The sequence below is a fragment of the Athene noctua genome, chromosome 1 (genome assembly GCF_965140245.1).
Source record: "Athene noctua chromosome 1, bAthNoc1.hap1.1, whole genome shotgun sequence".
In the NCBI taxonomy this organism is placed as follows: domain Eukaryota; kingdom Metazoa; phylum Chordata; class Aves; order Strigiformes; family Strigidae; genus Athene; species Athene noctua.
In genome coordinates this window covers 36680516-36696650 of record NC_134037.1, presented here as the reverse complement: position 1 = coordinate 36696650, position 16135 = coordinate 36680516, and the positions used below count along the sequence as shown (strand labels likewise).

Here is a 16135-nt window from a genome sequence, read left to right as displayed (position 1 = left end):
TTTGTATGGCTCCATAAATTGTTATCTCAGCTCCCACAGGGACAGATGGATTAAAGTGGCTGTCTTGAGTTATGATGTGACAGGGCGACATACCACCTTTTGTGAACTCTAACATATCCAGCTAAGTGCATCTGGTTGATTATGCGATGCTTGAGGTGGATGATGTGTATCAACTAGTCATGAGTTAAATTTAAAATTAATTATGCACCTTCAGGTCTAACAGTTGAGTCATCTTACTACAGAGAAATCACTAATGCAACATGTTACTAAGCAGAATACACTGCAATGTAATAGTCTGTTTTTCACTGGAAAACATATGTAAGACAGACTTGCAATATTTATTCTTAAAACATGTAGGATGTTCTAGAGTCATGAAGCCATTCACTGTAAGCCATGAAAAATAGGTTTGGTTTAAAGATGAAAGTGGCTGGAGGCTGTGACCCACAGGGACTCAGAAGGAAACACTTAGAAAATAGAGACAGATTGAATCCCAAGTGCTCTCTCCTGAGAGGAAGCATGGTTGGAAAGTTTAAAACCCATTAAAGTTAAACAAATTGAAAAGTCCTATCTGAGAGGAAACATAGTACAATGTTTATTTTTCCATTACAAACCTGAGACTAAAAGATTTCCTGAGGCTCTCAGGTATTGTTCATTCTTATAATGGAGATCTGTTTTTAGAAAGCCTAATTCATGTGTTTAATCCAAACTGTTGATGAAAAACACACTGCATAAGCATTCAGGAAGTTAAAGGCCATTGTATACCTGTATCACATGTTGTTTGGATAGGAGCAGACCTACAATGCAAGGAATCTCATCATGAAACTCTCTCATTCGAAAACATTGGGCCTAATTCTCTCCCCATTTATGCTACTGGATGAATTCCACTGAATTAATGATAACATGATAATAAAAAGACAATCTTCCTGCTGAGTGTGAAACTACCAAAATGCAAGGCTAATGTGAGAAAGAGATTTATAACACTGGCCTGAGACAACTAAGTAGCAAGCCATAGCAAGCCCAGCGTAACATTAGCCAAGCTGATTAGTGAATGTATTTTAGATTTTGCCCCATCTTTAGTGAATTGCTTCTCTGAGATCCTTATCAGAAAAGTGTGTGATGCTACTGATGTTGAGAAGCATCTGTTTGACTAATGAACAAGCTGCAAACTAAATCCAGAGATGAATTTAAGTGAGAGGAAAGATTTGGAAGCAGTGTGATATTATTCGTTAGGTCTATTTATATAAAAACTGGGCAAGTTTCAGACATACAGACCATTCTTCAGCTTTCTTCAGTCAGTTTGTTCAAATTGTAGTTGATCTAAAGCAAGATATTTCTCTGTGCACATCCTACTTTCTAGTGGTCTTAGACTACCTTGGGTAAACTGGATTTAAGTCAAAAATTAAGGTACCAGAAAATATGACCATATACAAAAGTAAATTGGAGTGAGGCAACATAAACTCCTGATGGTTTCCTTTGTCTGTTATACAAGCAATTTCAAGTAGTATGAAGAATATCTAATTTTTAGAGGACCAACTTATATTTTACATTTGAGTTTGGCCCTGAATCAAACCTAAATTCACTACTGCCTTTGTATTGTGTATGACAAACATCTTGATTACAAATAACAATCAAGGTCTTCTACAGTTAAACACTGAAAATAATTACAAAGACCTACTTCAACATAACATAGGAAGGTGACAGGATAGCAATATGGGTCTGTATATAAACATATATGAGTATCCTATGCATATCTGTTTAATAATGATAAGTAATGAAATGCACACTGATGAACCCATCCTGTCTTCTGTGCCATTGTTAGTCAGTGACACGGGATGAGACCTTACATGGTAAATGGGATTTTAAGGGCTATCAACCTCCCTGGCTAGTCTGAAGGGTCAAGGGGGAAGAAAGGAGAGAGGTGTTCATAGGAGAAGACAACAGACAGGCAGATAAGCTAATTTTAGTTGTATGTGTTGTGTGGATGACAACTTGAAAAGGGATGATGTGAAAGAGCTGTGAAAAGACTTGAAGATAAAGACAAATGGTTTAATTCGATATTGCTGAATGGCATTCAGCAGAGGGAATCAGAGAAGACTGCTGTTTGATGAGGATGATAAACAGGAAGGATGATTTTCACAGCTAATGTTCTGTGTGACACCAAGGCTATGTTACTTGTAAACTAAACAGGCCCAGGGACCCCATTCCGTCTGTGAGGTCAAATAGCAAAATCCAGCCATGATTGTACTACTAAACTCTCTTCTTTTCCAGAACAGGATGGATCTGGACCTGGCCTGTGCTAATTCCTGAATTGTGCCCAGGAACTGGTTGGCAGAGTGCTAGTTTGCCTGGAGCTAAAGTGTGCCAAGGAGTGTGCTAAAAATTTAGCAGTACAGTAGGTCAAGTGCCAGAACTCAGGAGCATTTGCTTTCACTGCTTAATTTCCTAGGATAGACATAGTCTAAAGGCACAGTGTGGGTGCTTAAAAGAGCAGAGATGTGAGCATTCAATAACCATGACCTGACATTATGGAGAAGCCCTGCATCCTGTGGAAGGACTGCATTGATCTTGCCCATTTACCTCTTAGTGGTTTCATGCCCTTCTGTGCTCTTTTTTCAAACTTGTTTTCAACTTCCCTTTATGGCACTTTCTGTCTAATAATCTTATGCAGTACCTAGTTTAAGATGGAGTTTACCACTTGATTTAGTCTGCATTCTCTATTTTTCTTGGTTACCTGGAATAAAATCATTGTTTCCCTCAAGGAAACTATAGATTGACCTTTGTTTGTCATGTATTGTCACTCCACTCTCATAGTCAATTTATACTCAAGAAATATGCTTTTCTAAAATTTAACTGCATTCCTGTCTCTCAAGTAAACCTCATGTTAAAATAAGACCTACTTAACAACCTACTTTGTTTTGTAGTGATGAACTGTGAATGATCAAGATGTTGACTGAAGGAAAGGGAATACTGGAAAATGTTCCTTATAATTTTCCTGCATCACTTGCAAGTTTTATACATTTTAATTCATATCAGCATCTTGGCATGCTGAAAAAGATGGTTGCCCTCACTGTAGGACTCTGATAAATTTATAATTAATGCCCTGGATTCACTGTCTGCCACACACAGAGTTGTTGAAATGGTTGAGTCTTCTACTGCCATCTCTTGAGCACAACAGTATTTTTCAGTTTTAGATTGTTGCTCCAAAAGGCAGTATTTCCACTGTGGCTTCTTGTAAGTAAATTTGTTTATAAATGCATTTTATGTTTGTTTCTTTCTAGGTAGGGATGAGATCCCGAAACCAAGGTGGAGAAAGCTCGTCTAACGGGCACTTCTCCAGTTCCAAGCCTGTCATCAGCCATGCAGAGAATGAAAAACTTCAGGAGGATGCCAAGAAAAAGAACAAACCTCATCAGAAGGAAGATGAGGTCATGGTTTCAGCAACTGTCAAACGGCACTCAAAATCACCTAGACCTACTGAACGAAAGAACAAGAAGTCCATAGAGCTTTCTAAAGAGGACTTGATAAAACTACTCAGTATAATGGAAGGAGAACTGCAGGTAAATTAAACATCTTTTTACTATATTTCCTAAGGGTGGGGGTTTTTTTGTTTGGTTGTTTTTTTGGGTTTTTTTGTGTTGTTTTTTTTTTTTTTTTTTTAAGTTGTCCAAGATACACAGGGCTCAACTGACAGTGACATGCAAATATGAGGCAAAGGACCATAAGGAAAGAGCAGTGGTAGCTGGTGATTAACAGGACAGTTATAGTTTTAAGTACTGCTTTATTTACCATCTCTATCTGCACCTACCAAAGCAAAATAAATTATAAATGCCACAACAGATGAAGAAAGGAGCATCTGAAGGTCTTGAACACTTAAAAAGAAGCAGAAAACAACAGGGGGGTCAGTTTGGAAAAAGGCAAGCAAATATAGTGAGTGTAATTATAATCTGTAATGCAAATATTCAAGGGACAAATCTTCAAGTCGGTAATACTGATAAAAGGACTTAAGATGGCCCCTAGACCTTCTACGTATTCAGATGTTGCTCAGGGCTCAGCCAAAGCTCTGCCTGTCCAGCCTGGCCTCCAGCACTCTGCACATTCCCTGCCTTGCAAAGGCCCATTAGTTTTATTTCTTGGAGTAGTGCTTGCTTGAAAGTTTTCTCAGTTGTCCCGATTTGCATGTTTATTCAGCTCAGTAGTATGTCCTTGATGGCAGACAGCCGGATTTTGTGCTTAACTCACATCCCCCAAATTTCCATCCAGTTTTGAGGATTCTCTTAATTGCTAATAAATCACTGAGCTCTCAGGAGTCTCAGCCTTCAGGGAAAATGCGATTTCAAAATAAAGAGTTGAAGCGTGGTATATCAAAAGGTTAACATGAAGACTTCTGACTTTTCAAAACCTATCCCCTTTTGTGGTAGGACTGCTTGCCAAATGTATACATTCTTCTGTTTGCACTTTAACGATATTTTTCACTGAATCCATGGACAAACACAGACTGCCCAACCTGTGTGAAAACATTTATGTCTCAATCCTAGTTAACTGTAATTATTTAACATTTCATATAAGGCTTTACTTTTTCTCTGAAACCCACATTCATAACATTTTTACTTTAATTTTGGACTTTTTACCATCTTATCTGTGAAGCAGATAAGGAGTGAAGCAATTGTTTTGGAAGTGATTGGTTAATTTCTTCGGTAAATTAGTCACCTGAATTGCACTATTATGACAACACAGATTTCATCTTATTAAGTATCACTCTTCCACTACTTAATTCACCTTCAGTTTGTCACAAAGTACTTTCAAGTTTCGGGAAATATGCATTCAAAGTAAGTAATTTTGTCACAAAGACAGAGAACGGTTGTTTTGCAGTGAAAAACTGGAGGAAAAAGCAAGAAAATCTGTTGAATGCAATTTTGCAACGGAAAAAATATTTTCTGATTACGGAACAGTATTCATATTTCTAATGTTTCATTTTATACAAAATTGTGTATGTCATTTCCTAAAAGATGGAGCTACCATGCAGCTTCAGTGGTGAATAGAGCCAAACCTCATTAGAAATGTATCATGTTCATGTTGTTCATAAAAATTTACCCTGAAGTCACCTTGGTGGTCTGGAAAGGGGAGGCAAAGAAAGTTGCTCATGTTTCCTGGGTGGCAATAAATATGGTCTTTATTCTTATATCTGAGTAATTTTCCTGTTCAATACGTGGAAATGTGGCTCTTCACCATAGTCTTATGTTGTGGGGGAGTTACACAACCTTTAAAGGACTGCTCATGTTCTCATTGTCCCTATGGGGATGCTGGGGACAGTAACCATCTGCACTGTAATGTGGGCTGAAAATCCTCACCAAGATGATACTTCCATTGCCCTGAACAATACTTTTAGGGATATTCATACATACAGAGATGTTAGGCACTGCTGAAGCTTCCCACCATCAAAGGAGGATTGTGAGGACAGCCACACTGGTAGCCATAGCATCTGTTTTTCTGCTCTTTACTGCCAGACAGGGAAGAAAATCATTATTCTTTTTAACCCACAGGAGTTTTTAATTTCATTTCAAACCCCCCATTTTAGTTAGTTATTTACCTGGTACCCATGTTGAACCATTACTGAAATGGGCAAGCTACAGCACTTTGGCTTGAGATGAGAGCCTGGCTTTGACACTACAGATGAAGATGAGCCAAAGAAGACTCCAGCCAAAGTAAATATTCTGGTACTACCTCCTGGCTGTCACAGTGACCTAATGCACTGAGTAATTTCGTGGCTTTTCATTTTCAGATCTGTTTGGACATCTCTGGTGGCTGGCTGACATTTTGTTGGACTGACAAATCAGACTGAGTTTATTTTGAAGCCATTTCAGTACTGTCAAAGAAAACATTATATAGGCATATATAAGATTTTATTTTGAGAATAACAGCAGGCTGTACCTGTAGAGAGATACAATACTTTTTTTAAGAAATAAATGGGGTAAAATACCATGGCTGTTTACTCAGCAACTGTGATCAGGGGAGATTTTACACCTGCACTACTGAACGCAGAGCAGAGTGACGCTGCCTTGTGAACCTTGTAAACAGCAAGCTCACCCATGGGAAGCAATCTGGTCAAGACAACCACGGGGTTAGCAGGTTAAACTGGTAATGTATACATATGCTTCATGTGCTTAGTTCACTACTCACATAATCTACAACATAGCAAACATAGACCCATGCCGTGTTGCTGTTGGTATCAATTTTGAGTCCTTACTTTGGGACTTGACCTCCCAGCTCTTCATTTTGAAGGTGAACATGCCAATAAACCACGAAGACATGCCCTAGCAGAGCTGTTTGCCTTTTTTTTTTTTTTTTTTTAAATTATTATAATGACCTCAGGTACCTTGCCTGTGCTTTAGCTTCTAGGGCCAAGTTGGACACAGCTCTGCCTGTCGTCAGATTTCCTGGCTGGGCCCTGTGCACTTACTGAATATAGAGAAGGAAAGGTTTTCATAAACGGCTGAGGTCACCATAGCCTAGGCCTTATTTTGTAACAAAACAAAAGGGGAGAAAAGTATACAGAAGCTGTGGCAATAAAAATATATCCCAATATACATGGCAGGAGAGCTCTTAAGTACAACCTCTCTGAAGGAGAGTGGGAAACAAATGAGCTGATGACAGGGATTGATTTTAAAGGCCTTATAGCTCAGTGGAGTGTCTTTTCTCTTGTGAGATCTCAGTGTTCACATAAAAAAACGGTGATTACATGGTCTTTAAATACGTATTGAATATACAGAGGCAAAAAGTCCATGAAGGATTTCTTCCTAAACCTAGGAAAAAAAATCTAATTTTTAAATACTGAAAAACTGATATGAAATTAAAACTTCAAACACCAGTAGAGGAAATTGAACCACGAAGGCATAATATTAATTTGCCTGGTTGTTACAGTGATTTTGGTCAAACTAACATGTGAATATTATTAATTACAGAGCAACACAGACAGTATGGATCTTTACAATGATGATATAATCCTATCTGTGGTTCACAGATTTTTGTCCGACGACCTCTGTATTTGTCCTGGCAGGAATATATTCCCTGTACACTTTCTGAGCAGCAGCCATTAATCTCTAGCAATACCAACATTGATTTTCAGCATTTCCTGATTAGGGGCCCAAAAGGAAATGAGAAGCAGTATTTATACATGTTTACCATTCTGTCTTCTATTGCATGTTTGGAAAAAAAACCCAAAACACACTAATAAGAGTACATTTATGAAGACAGCATCCCACTACAAATCATTGGGTTTTTCAAGAAAAATAATTCCTTAGCCAGGTTCTGTGCCTATTGCCAGATGACAATTTAAGCTTGGGAGACAATTCCCTATATTTCACACCAATTTAAATAGAAGCAACTTTCCCACTTGAGGCCTTTATTATAGCTGGTGTTTTACTGTGTTTCTCCAGTGCAGAAATGGCATTCATCCCCTGCAGCTCAGCCACCCATTCCTGTTGAGGTCCCTTGCACACATTAGGGCTGAGGGAAATGTTTCCTGAGAGTCTGGTGCTGTGGAGGAGCAAAGCTCTGCTCCTCAGAGCTGGGCAGCTGTGGGCTGTAAATGAAATACATATTGAGGTATCAGCTGTACATTTCCTCTGTTGCAGGTCTGAGGATATGAATGGACAATATGTGAAATGTGATGTCTTGGAGAACAGTATGGCTAATATACACATTATATATACATTAATCACAAGGCACAGTTCCTGAGAAGTCTTCAGACTTCCAAATGGTCTAATGTAACACTGGGTTTGGACTGACTTTTGAAAGGAAACACTTTATAGCAGGTATTGAGGTATTTGCATATGCTATTTGCATAGCATCCCTCCTTCAAGGGGAGACCAAGTGACTCCCTTGTCAAAGCAGCCCTTTCTTTTAATCTGTATTTAAAACTGCATTTAATGGTTAATTTGAGTGCTCATGCAAGGCATCAGAGTGATAGCTGCCCAGGAAGGATGTCTCCCCTTGCCTGGGGAGCAGCAGCCAATGCATCCCATGGCAATGTGTGCTCCTCCTGGCTTGAAGCCAGCACTCCCCATCATGTCCAGTTTGATTTGGTCTCTCTGATGAGGTTGTTAGTGAAAACATCATTCCAGGATTAAGACTGCCGTCCTGGGGTTAGTAGGTTAATTGCATTTGTGCCACTGTGAAACTGCAGGTTGCACTGGTGGCTTCATCAGCTGCAGGAGAGATTGTTGTAGGGCAGATACAGGGGCTGGTTGCTGATGGTTGAAACAAGGTAATTGTGGGGGAAAGAGCTCTCTCATCCAACAGACCCAGGAGGAGCTCACCTTCAGGTGGGCTGCTAGACTTTCTTCTTGACCTGGGTTTATCAGGAAAGGGTTAGTAGAGGTGGGTGAGGGCAGTGTGTTTTGTTCTCCCTGGTAAGGTCGTTATGAAACATGGATACCAGTGGCTGTACATCCTACCACATTCTCTTTCTTAACAAACTGAAATAGCAGCTACCCACATGGGTATAGGTGATCTACTACCTATTGCATTCTAACATTTTTAAAGGTATTTTGGTATTTTACTATCTGTCTTTCTATCAGAAGACTAAGCTTTGTAAATGTAAAGTGGAAAAGGAAAATTGTTTACTGTTTTTCTACTTTCTACTGTCTTTCCTTTTTGTATAGCTACATATTTTATTAATACATTCTATTATATAATCATTCTGTTCTGTTGTCTTTCCCAAGATCTATCTATCCCTCTTTATTCAGCTTTCCTTCCCTTCTTCATTTCTCTAGTTTTGACCTTTTTCCCTATTCTCCCTTTTTGTCACTTCCTCATCCTCATCCTGCACATGCATTGACTGACCCATTTTTCTGAGAATTCTGGACATAAAACTCCAGAAGATCTGCTGTAAATCAACTCCCAGCAGCTAATTCTTTAGGCAAGCCCTTCATTTAACCTTAGTCATGAATTTATCAATCTGTGTTTTAAGATTAGGTGGAATTGTTTACCTTCAATACTCCTACTGGAAAATAGTTTCAGAACTGAAAAGCTTTAATATTTAGCAAATTTATTTCTTTTAATTTCTAGTGCAATTGTAATTATGTCTAGTGAAACCTTTATGAAATTTTGTTATACACCAATCATGCTTTGAAAAGTCTACCTCTCTCCCTGATGTTTAATGCCATGCCTGGTGTGTTTGTAGACAGCAGTCTCACACTCTCTGAGCCTTTGTTTTGCTGTTCTAGCTATGCCACATCCTTTTAGTTTTCTCTAGCAAAACAGACTTTCCACATCTTCCATCACTGCTTGATCAGCACCAGTTACACCCTGGATTCATCTTTCTTAACCTCTGTAGCTGGAACTGTGCATGGTACAGTAGAAGAGAGCTCACTGGTGCCTTGTACACTGTGTTTAATATTTCTGTTTCTCTGCTGATGTGGCTTTACTTATCCTTCCCATCACTTGTCACACTGATTGATACAAGCCAGAGAGTTTGACTCTATAGCTGTGGTTATGATGTTTTTCTCTCTGTCTCTTTTTCCTCTTGCTGCAATGTGTAAACCCTCATGTAATGCCTTGAACTGCTTTTGTTTTGAACTTGACTTTCCTGAGATTTCAAAACAACTTTATGATAGCTATGTAGGTATTGCTTAGTTAAAAACACTGTACAAACTCCTATATTTTTTTCTTCAGTGCCTTTCTTGATATTCTTGCACTAATATTATTAAATATTGAGCTGCCTGAAAGCTCAAGCTAGGAATATGGGATAGATAGGTGGGTGGAAACCAAATGTATTTTTTTTAGGTAATAGTAAAGTCAGAAGAGAAAGTTGGGATGAGATGCCTTGGCACCAGAAGAAAAAGTACATAACAGAGTGAAGAGAAGTTTTCAAATGGTCATTATCAATATCTCAAGAGTTTGAGAAGTTGAAGAGGAGCAAGAGTGGAAAGAATAGGTAAAGCCAGAGAAAAGTGCATGTAGAGTAGCTTTGCATAAATGTTTATAACTGTGAAGTCTTGTTAATTGGATTGAAGTAGTTTATGATTTTATGAGTATATTATACAAATGAAATTCAAATTCCCTGAGAGAAAAACCTTGGCATGTACAGAGCTACAGGGAAAAAGAGAAGATAGGGTTAATATGAGGAGGGAGAGGTGACTTAAGGAGAATGGAATGAGAGGAAAGAGGTTGGGCAACAGAAGAAAAAGAGTATAAGGAAAGGGGGAATACAACAGTGATAAATTGAGCTAAGCTAGAGACAGAAAAGGCAAGACAACAAAGAGAAAGATGGTATCCACACTGTAGCAAAATGAAAGCCTAAAAATGTGCCTAAAAATGTCTGGTGTAAGAGTATTAGTACAATGAGTTAAAAATTCTCTCCCCTCTCACTGACCTCTTGTTTGTTTGTTTGTGTTTTCCTGGTGAAACAGGATTTTGCAGGACAAAAAATAAATGAAGTTAGGACAGACATCAGACCACAAATGCTCTATTCTATTTTCAATGGATAATTTATAACCAGAGATTAATTTTGCCCAGAAGAGAAATTTTTTTCTGTAGCTTGCAATCATTGCTGTGCAAAGTGCAGGAGATATCATGGGAGGTAAGCAGGGCTTGTCTAGCAAGTCCCAGAATCATGAATTTTAAAATAGAACCCTGCTGTTTTATGAGAGAAAAAAAAAAAAAAAAAAGAAAAAGATAAGAGAGTATACTGAAATACAGTTAAATTGTGCTGTTCAGGCAATTTCCTTCTCCCTCTGAAATTAAGGGCAGACATATTAGCAACCATAGTGATGATAGCCATTTCTTTAGTAATAAGACTGTTTTAGAATGATATGTTTTTCAAAGTAATTATCCTCAAAAAAATGTCACTGTCACTGGACAGCTGTAGGCTAAAAACCTCTTTCACAAAGACATTTTAACGTCCTTCTCTGTTAATGCCTGAGCTGTACTTAACAGAGCTACATGCATCTTGTTATCTAGGCCTGGAGAGTCAGAAGAGAGAATAATAATTGTCAGGTATCTCAGATCCATTGAACATCTCATCTAGAGTGGAGGAAAGAGTATGAGCAGCTTGTTTTTTTTTTCCAAAATTCTTGGTCTTCTATCCAAAACAGAACAGTAAGGACTGCCCCAGATCAACTTTTAAGTTTTGGTCTTGTTCCCATTGGGATCAGTGTCTTTAACTGATCCTCCTTTGCAATCTTTTAAAAATAATTTAAATTAACCGATGTCACTTGACTACTCTTTTTGTTTGTTTGTTTTACTTAATAGAAATTGTATACTCAGTGCAATAATAATGAGAAAGCTTGTATCTTTTATAATTTTCTTGAGAGAAGGCTCACTCCATGGGAAAGGACATGGCCAACCCTTTCGTAATAAATACTAGATGCATGGACTCTCTGGCTTTAAAATATCTGGGATTCTTGGGAGAGCTTGCAATAAGCATATGTCTTGTGTGTCATAATGCTGTCCAGTACTCTGAGTCACCAGTTGTTAATTTAACAATGCAGTTGCAACTGAGTCTGTTTTTATTAACTTTTCTGCTCCAGTTGTATATTTGTTAAGTTTGCGTCTCCTGTTCTCCAGCCGAGGATCAGATAAGCTCTTGAGAGCAAAATGGATTATTTTCCATCCAAAATAAGCTTTAATAAAAGCAAATGTGAGTCTTTATATAATAATTGTGATAACATAGCTATCTGAGAAAGTGTCTTGTTTCTAGGGTTAAAGGCTCCACCTATTGGTTGACTAAAATGCGAGAAATGTAACATTTTCACGTAGAAAACTGCTGGCCCTACTGAACATCCTGTGTCTTGCCACTTCTTCACGAAATTGCTGGCTTCAGTGTAGAATTTTTCACGATGTCCAAATCAAAATGAGCTCAGTGACTTATTTCTGAGGGCCGTGCACATGCAGCACCCAGAATGATGCACTGTGAGACACTATGAAGGGAAGTCCTTTCCTAAGACAGGAATGGTTTGGATTTTGCAAGTGAAGTCTTCCTTATCCTGGAAATGTTTGCTTTTCTTTTCAAAAATTTAGCATCAATTCTTCTATACCAGCAAAATGAGCAGAAAAGACTAACCCAAGTGCAGTTGCATGGTAACTTTGAGGCATTTGTCACTTTCGAGTTTATACAAGTCAGAAACAGAAGTATTGATGCAGTCAGCTTCACAATGAAAACCTGTTTCCCTGGTGTTGGCTCAGGCAGTCTCAGCAGTTCAAGAAACATTGCATTTTGAAAAGTGTCGGGGTGCATTCCCGGGAATGCAATGGGAGAATGGAGAGGGGAGAGGATGTCCAAGTGGGACTTGGGGAGGGCGAGGGGAAGGACAGACATTGGGGAGGATCAGGGGGATTTCAGAGACAGTTGGAGACTGTGAGGGCATCGTGGGCATGGCTGGGAGCTCTCACTCTGTGCCTTTCGTTGCCTGCCCTCTCTGAGTGACCTCACTCTGAGTTCCCGCCACATCCTTCATTTCCTCTGACAACTCCTCTGTTCAAATAATTGACTACGCTGGTAAGTGCTTGCTGTAATGCAGTCCTACTGTTCTTGCCCATTCATCAGTCATCAGTAACTTGAACGCACATCCATGTAGCACAGAGCACTGAAAAACAGCTTGTTGAAGCCAACAAAATGCTTGGACAAGAGAAAGTTATATATACAGTTTATTACACATGTATACACACTTACATCTGTGGGTATCCCGCTCCTGAGTTATGCTTGCGTCTCCACAGAGGAGGCAGAAGGATTTCCTCTGAACTTCACCATCCTGACGGCTACTGCCCCAGTGGCACCAGCTTGTCTCTCACTCCATCCCGCTTCATGCATGCTCATTCCTCACAGAAGACAGCTAGATCACTGCAGAAAAAAATACCTGGGCAAGTTTCTTCCTCTTGGAGAAGGTGTACTTATGCCAGGAGCTTCAAGTGCCTCCCAGAAGTTCAGGTCAGACCACCTAATTGCAGATGCTTCTGTTCCTTATACAGTCAATGAAGCACTTTCAAAGAGAAATTTAGATAAACAGATTTACCTGGCTAATGAAGATAGTTTTTTGTTTCCAGTGGATTTCAACAGATTGGATGATATCATAGAAGTACATAAACATGCAGGAAATAATAAAAGAATATAATGAATAGGGAAAAATGAATAGGAGAACTATATTGATGTCAGAGTGCTATTATTTTTTGTAGTATTCATAGTAATAGTACCTGGATCTTATATATAGTTATGAATTAAATCTCACAGTATTCCTGGAAAGTATTATTTCCTGTATGGAATGGAAATTGGAGCATGGTGAGATGAAATTTTATGTGTGAAGCACAAGAAAGAGGTCCATGAGCAGAACAGGGATCTTTTGAGTCTTGGTCCAGACTAGTTAAAGAGCAGATGATAACACAAGAAAAAGGAAAATAAATGTTTTTTCTGTTATTACCTTTTCATTAATAATATTTTTTTCTTCTTAAAGAGGTGGTATCTGATCACAAAGTAAGTTGTGGTTACAAAAGGAACACATCGTCTTACTGCATGACTCTAGCAATATAAAAACACCTCAGTGTGTGGAAAATGTGCTGCAATTGTAATGTCTTCCCATACTGCTGTAGCATGATTGGCCATTCACTTGCGATATGGAAAGCTGCAGATCATTTCCTTAGCATGAATAAACCAGAATAGGAACTTAGTAATTTGGGGTTTCACATCTGATTTGGAGTACCTGAACCAGAGAGCTCTCCTCTGCCTTTGAAAGCATTGTGGTGACGAGTGCTGGTCAGAGAAGAGACCTAAAATTGCTTTGTTAATTACCTCATTTGTTAGGATGCACACTGCATCATGCAGCTGCATACCAGCCCTGAACTGTGAATACAGTCATTCGTGTGCTGTTGTTAATGATTCTTCCTGCTCAGGTGTCCAAAAAGGTGTTTTAACAGAATTTCCTTCCTCTCCTTGCTGGCTAGTTGGATCAATCTGTGGTCTCTGCCTGCTGCTGGCCTTCAGATCATGTGCAAAATGATATTATATGGTTAATGTTGGCTGAGATGTAAACTGTATGACTGGATACAGCAAATCCAAACCAACAGGTTTAGCCGTTGTGATGCATTGCTGAAGCATACAGAGCATATCCCAACATGCAGATTTGTGTGCATAACTGACACCGACCCCTCACATTGGTCTCTGTGCTGACTGGATCATGACACTGTAATTCTATATGCCACAATAACTGCCCCACAGTTCGATAATATTTAGCAAAGAGCTCTTTCAGTGTGAAAAGACAAGACAGGATATCCCAGACCCTAATAATTCTGAAAACATCAAGCAGTGTGGAGTTAATACTTCTCGGGGCCTTGACATGAGAATTTTCTGGCTGTGGCCCAGACTACAGATAATTAATTATGTCAGTGAAAGGCTCTGGTGGCCTGTTTTCTTCAGAAAAAAGTGACATCATCCATGGAGCTCTCTGGCAATAAAGCAGAACAAAGCTGTGTGGGCAGGAAATAACAGACAGATGTCTTCTAGTGCTCATTTGATCTGTTTTGAAGCTTGCTGTAAGAAGTAATACATTGCTTAGTGCTGCTTCTCCTCAGTTCTGCAATCTTTAGCATGGACTTTTTTAAACATGAGGCCAAATTAATCTCTGATGTAATTCTGGAGCCACTTCAGAGAGTTTTGTGCAGTAGATGAACTGGTCTGTCATGTGCTCTCTTCCAGTATTGATTTTAGGAGGACTTTTTGTGTTATCACTGTAAGATAACGCACAACAAAATGAAATACAATGTATAGCTCCAAAGGCTTCATACAAGGCCAGAAAGTTCTGTACACTGTGGAGAAAGAAGACAGGATAATTCTGTTTCATATCCTCAGAGTCCGGAGGGATCACTTGGATTTCCAGATCTTTTTCACTAAACTTTTGTACAAAAACCACTGATGGTCACTTTTCATCCCTGAAGTAATCTCTTTACCTCCAAGGTAAATAACATATATAGACCCGAGTCCGGAAACATTAAAAGAAATTCATGCAAGTGAACTCCACAGTTCCAAGTATTAGGAAATGAAGCTAAGATGAAAGGGAAGAAAAAAGATTTGCTGTACATAGTCTTCCTTGAAAGAAAAAACTATGTATACATGTCATTAGCCGGCATTTTGCAGGGCTAGACTCACTGAGTGAGTGATATAAACAAGGCTATTTCAGATATCTGGTATAGGAGATAAAAATATTTCTTGAGTTTTTAGCAAAAAGGAGTTTTGTATGATGCAATAGGCAGTAGAGCATCTAACTTCCCAGCTTCAAAGCATTCTTTGTAACTGAGTACATCTGACCTGGAAAACAAACTGCTACTCAGTCCTTGTAACAGTATGTAGGGACAGTTTGAGGAATCAGACCATTAACAAAAGTGTCATTTCAGTAGGCAGGAGTAATTTTTCTTACTTTCTTTATTTGTATTCATAGTATCATGACACAAAATGAAGGAAGTGCACTTTTCTTTTAATTATTTGAATTTCTTCCTAAGGCAAGAAAAGAAGGCAAGTTACTGAATTTAAACAAGGATTAGTGGATTAGGTTTAGGTAAATTTTGCAGATACAGGTTTTTGAGTACACCTGCCTAAAGATACTTTCTTCATTAAAGTAAACTAAGCAAACACATGGTATTCACTTTCAGAAGTCTCTAATGGGAATTTTCAGGAATAAGACTATTCCTCCCCTGGCAGTGACATGGCACGAGCTGGTCCTGGATAGCACAGAAAGCAGTGTGAGAACATCCTCCTGATCTCCCTCAGAAGGATGCCTTGAGTGTGCTGTTTGTTAGCTCTAGGTGAAACATTTGTAAAGTCTATTGGAATTAGGAAATCAGCCACTGGTAAAACCACAACATTACATGAAGAACCTGTGACCTTATCTAGTTTCTAAAGCAGTACAGAGCAGCTGTTGCACTGTAAATAACCTGAACTGTGTGCAATGCAAGTAACTACACCACAAGTAGAAGTAAAGGTTCTCGTCTGTGGTTTGATAGTTATTTCATGTTATTAATCACTGGCACAAAAAATATAACCTCATAAGCATTGAACCTCTATTACTTAATTCTTTCACTTGTGCAGGTATAACAAAGTGTCATGATAACTAGAAAAGAGTCAAAAGCTCGAAGTATCAGATCTTCCAAATAT

General features: G+C 38.7%; 1 protein-coding gene across 3 annotated transcripts in view; it reads left to right on the top strand.

The window, feature by feature from the left end:
* Positions 1-16135, top strand: part of FILIP1 (filamin A interacting protein 1) — a 111384-nt gene that overhangs the window by 41618 nt on the left and 53631 nt on the right. For all 3 annotated transcript variants that reach the window (XM_074895927.1, XM_074895925.1, XM_074895926.1), the window contains one exon: positions 3279-3557. In XM_074895927.1, the coding sequence (XP_074752028.1) occupies positions 3285-3557 (273 nt within the window). In that variant the 5' untranslated portion in view covers positions 3279-3284. The remainder of the gene's footprint in view (positions 1-3278; positions 3558-16135) is intronic.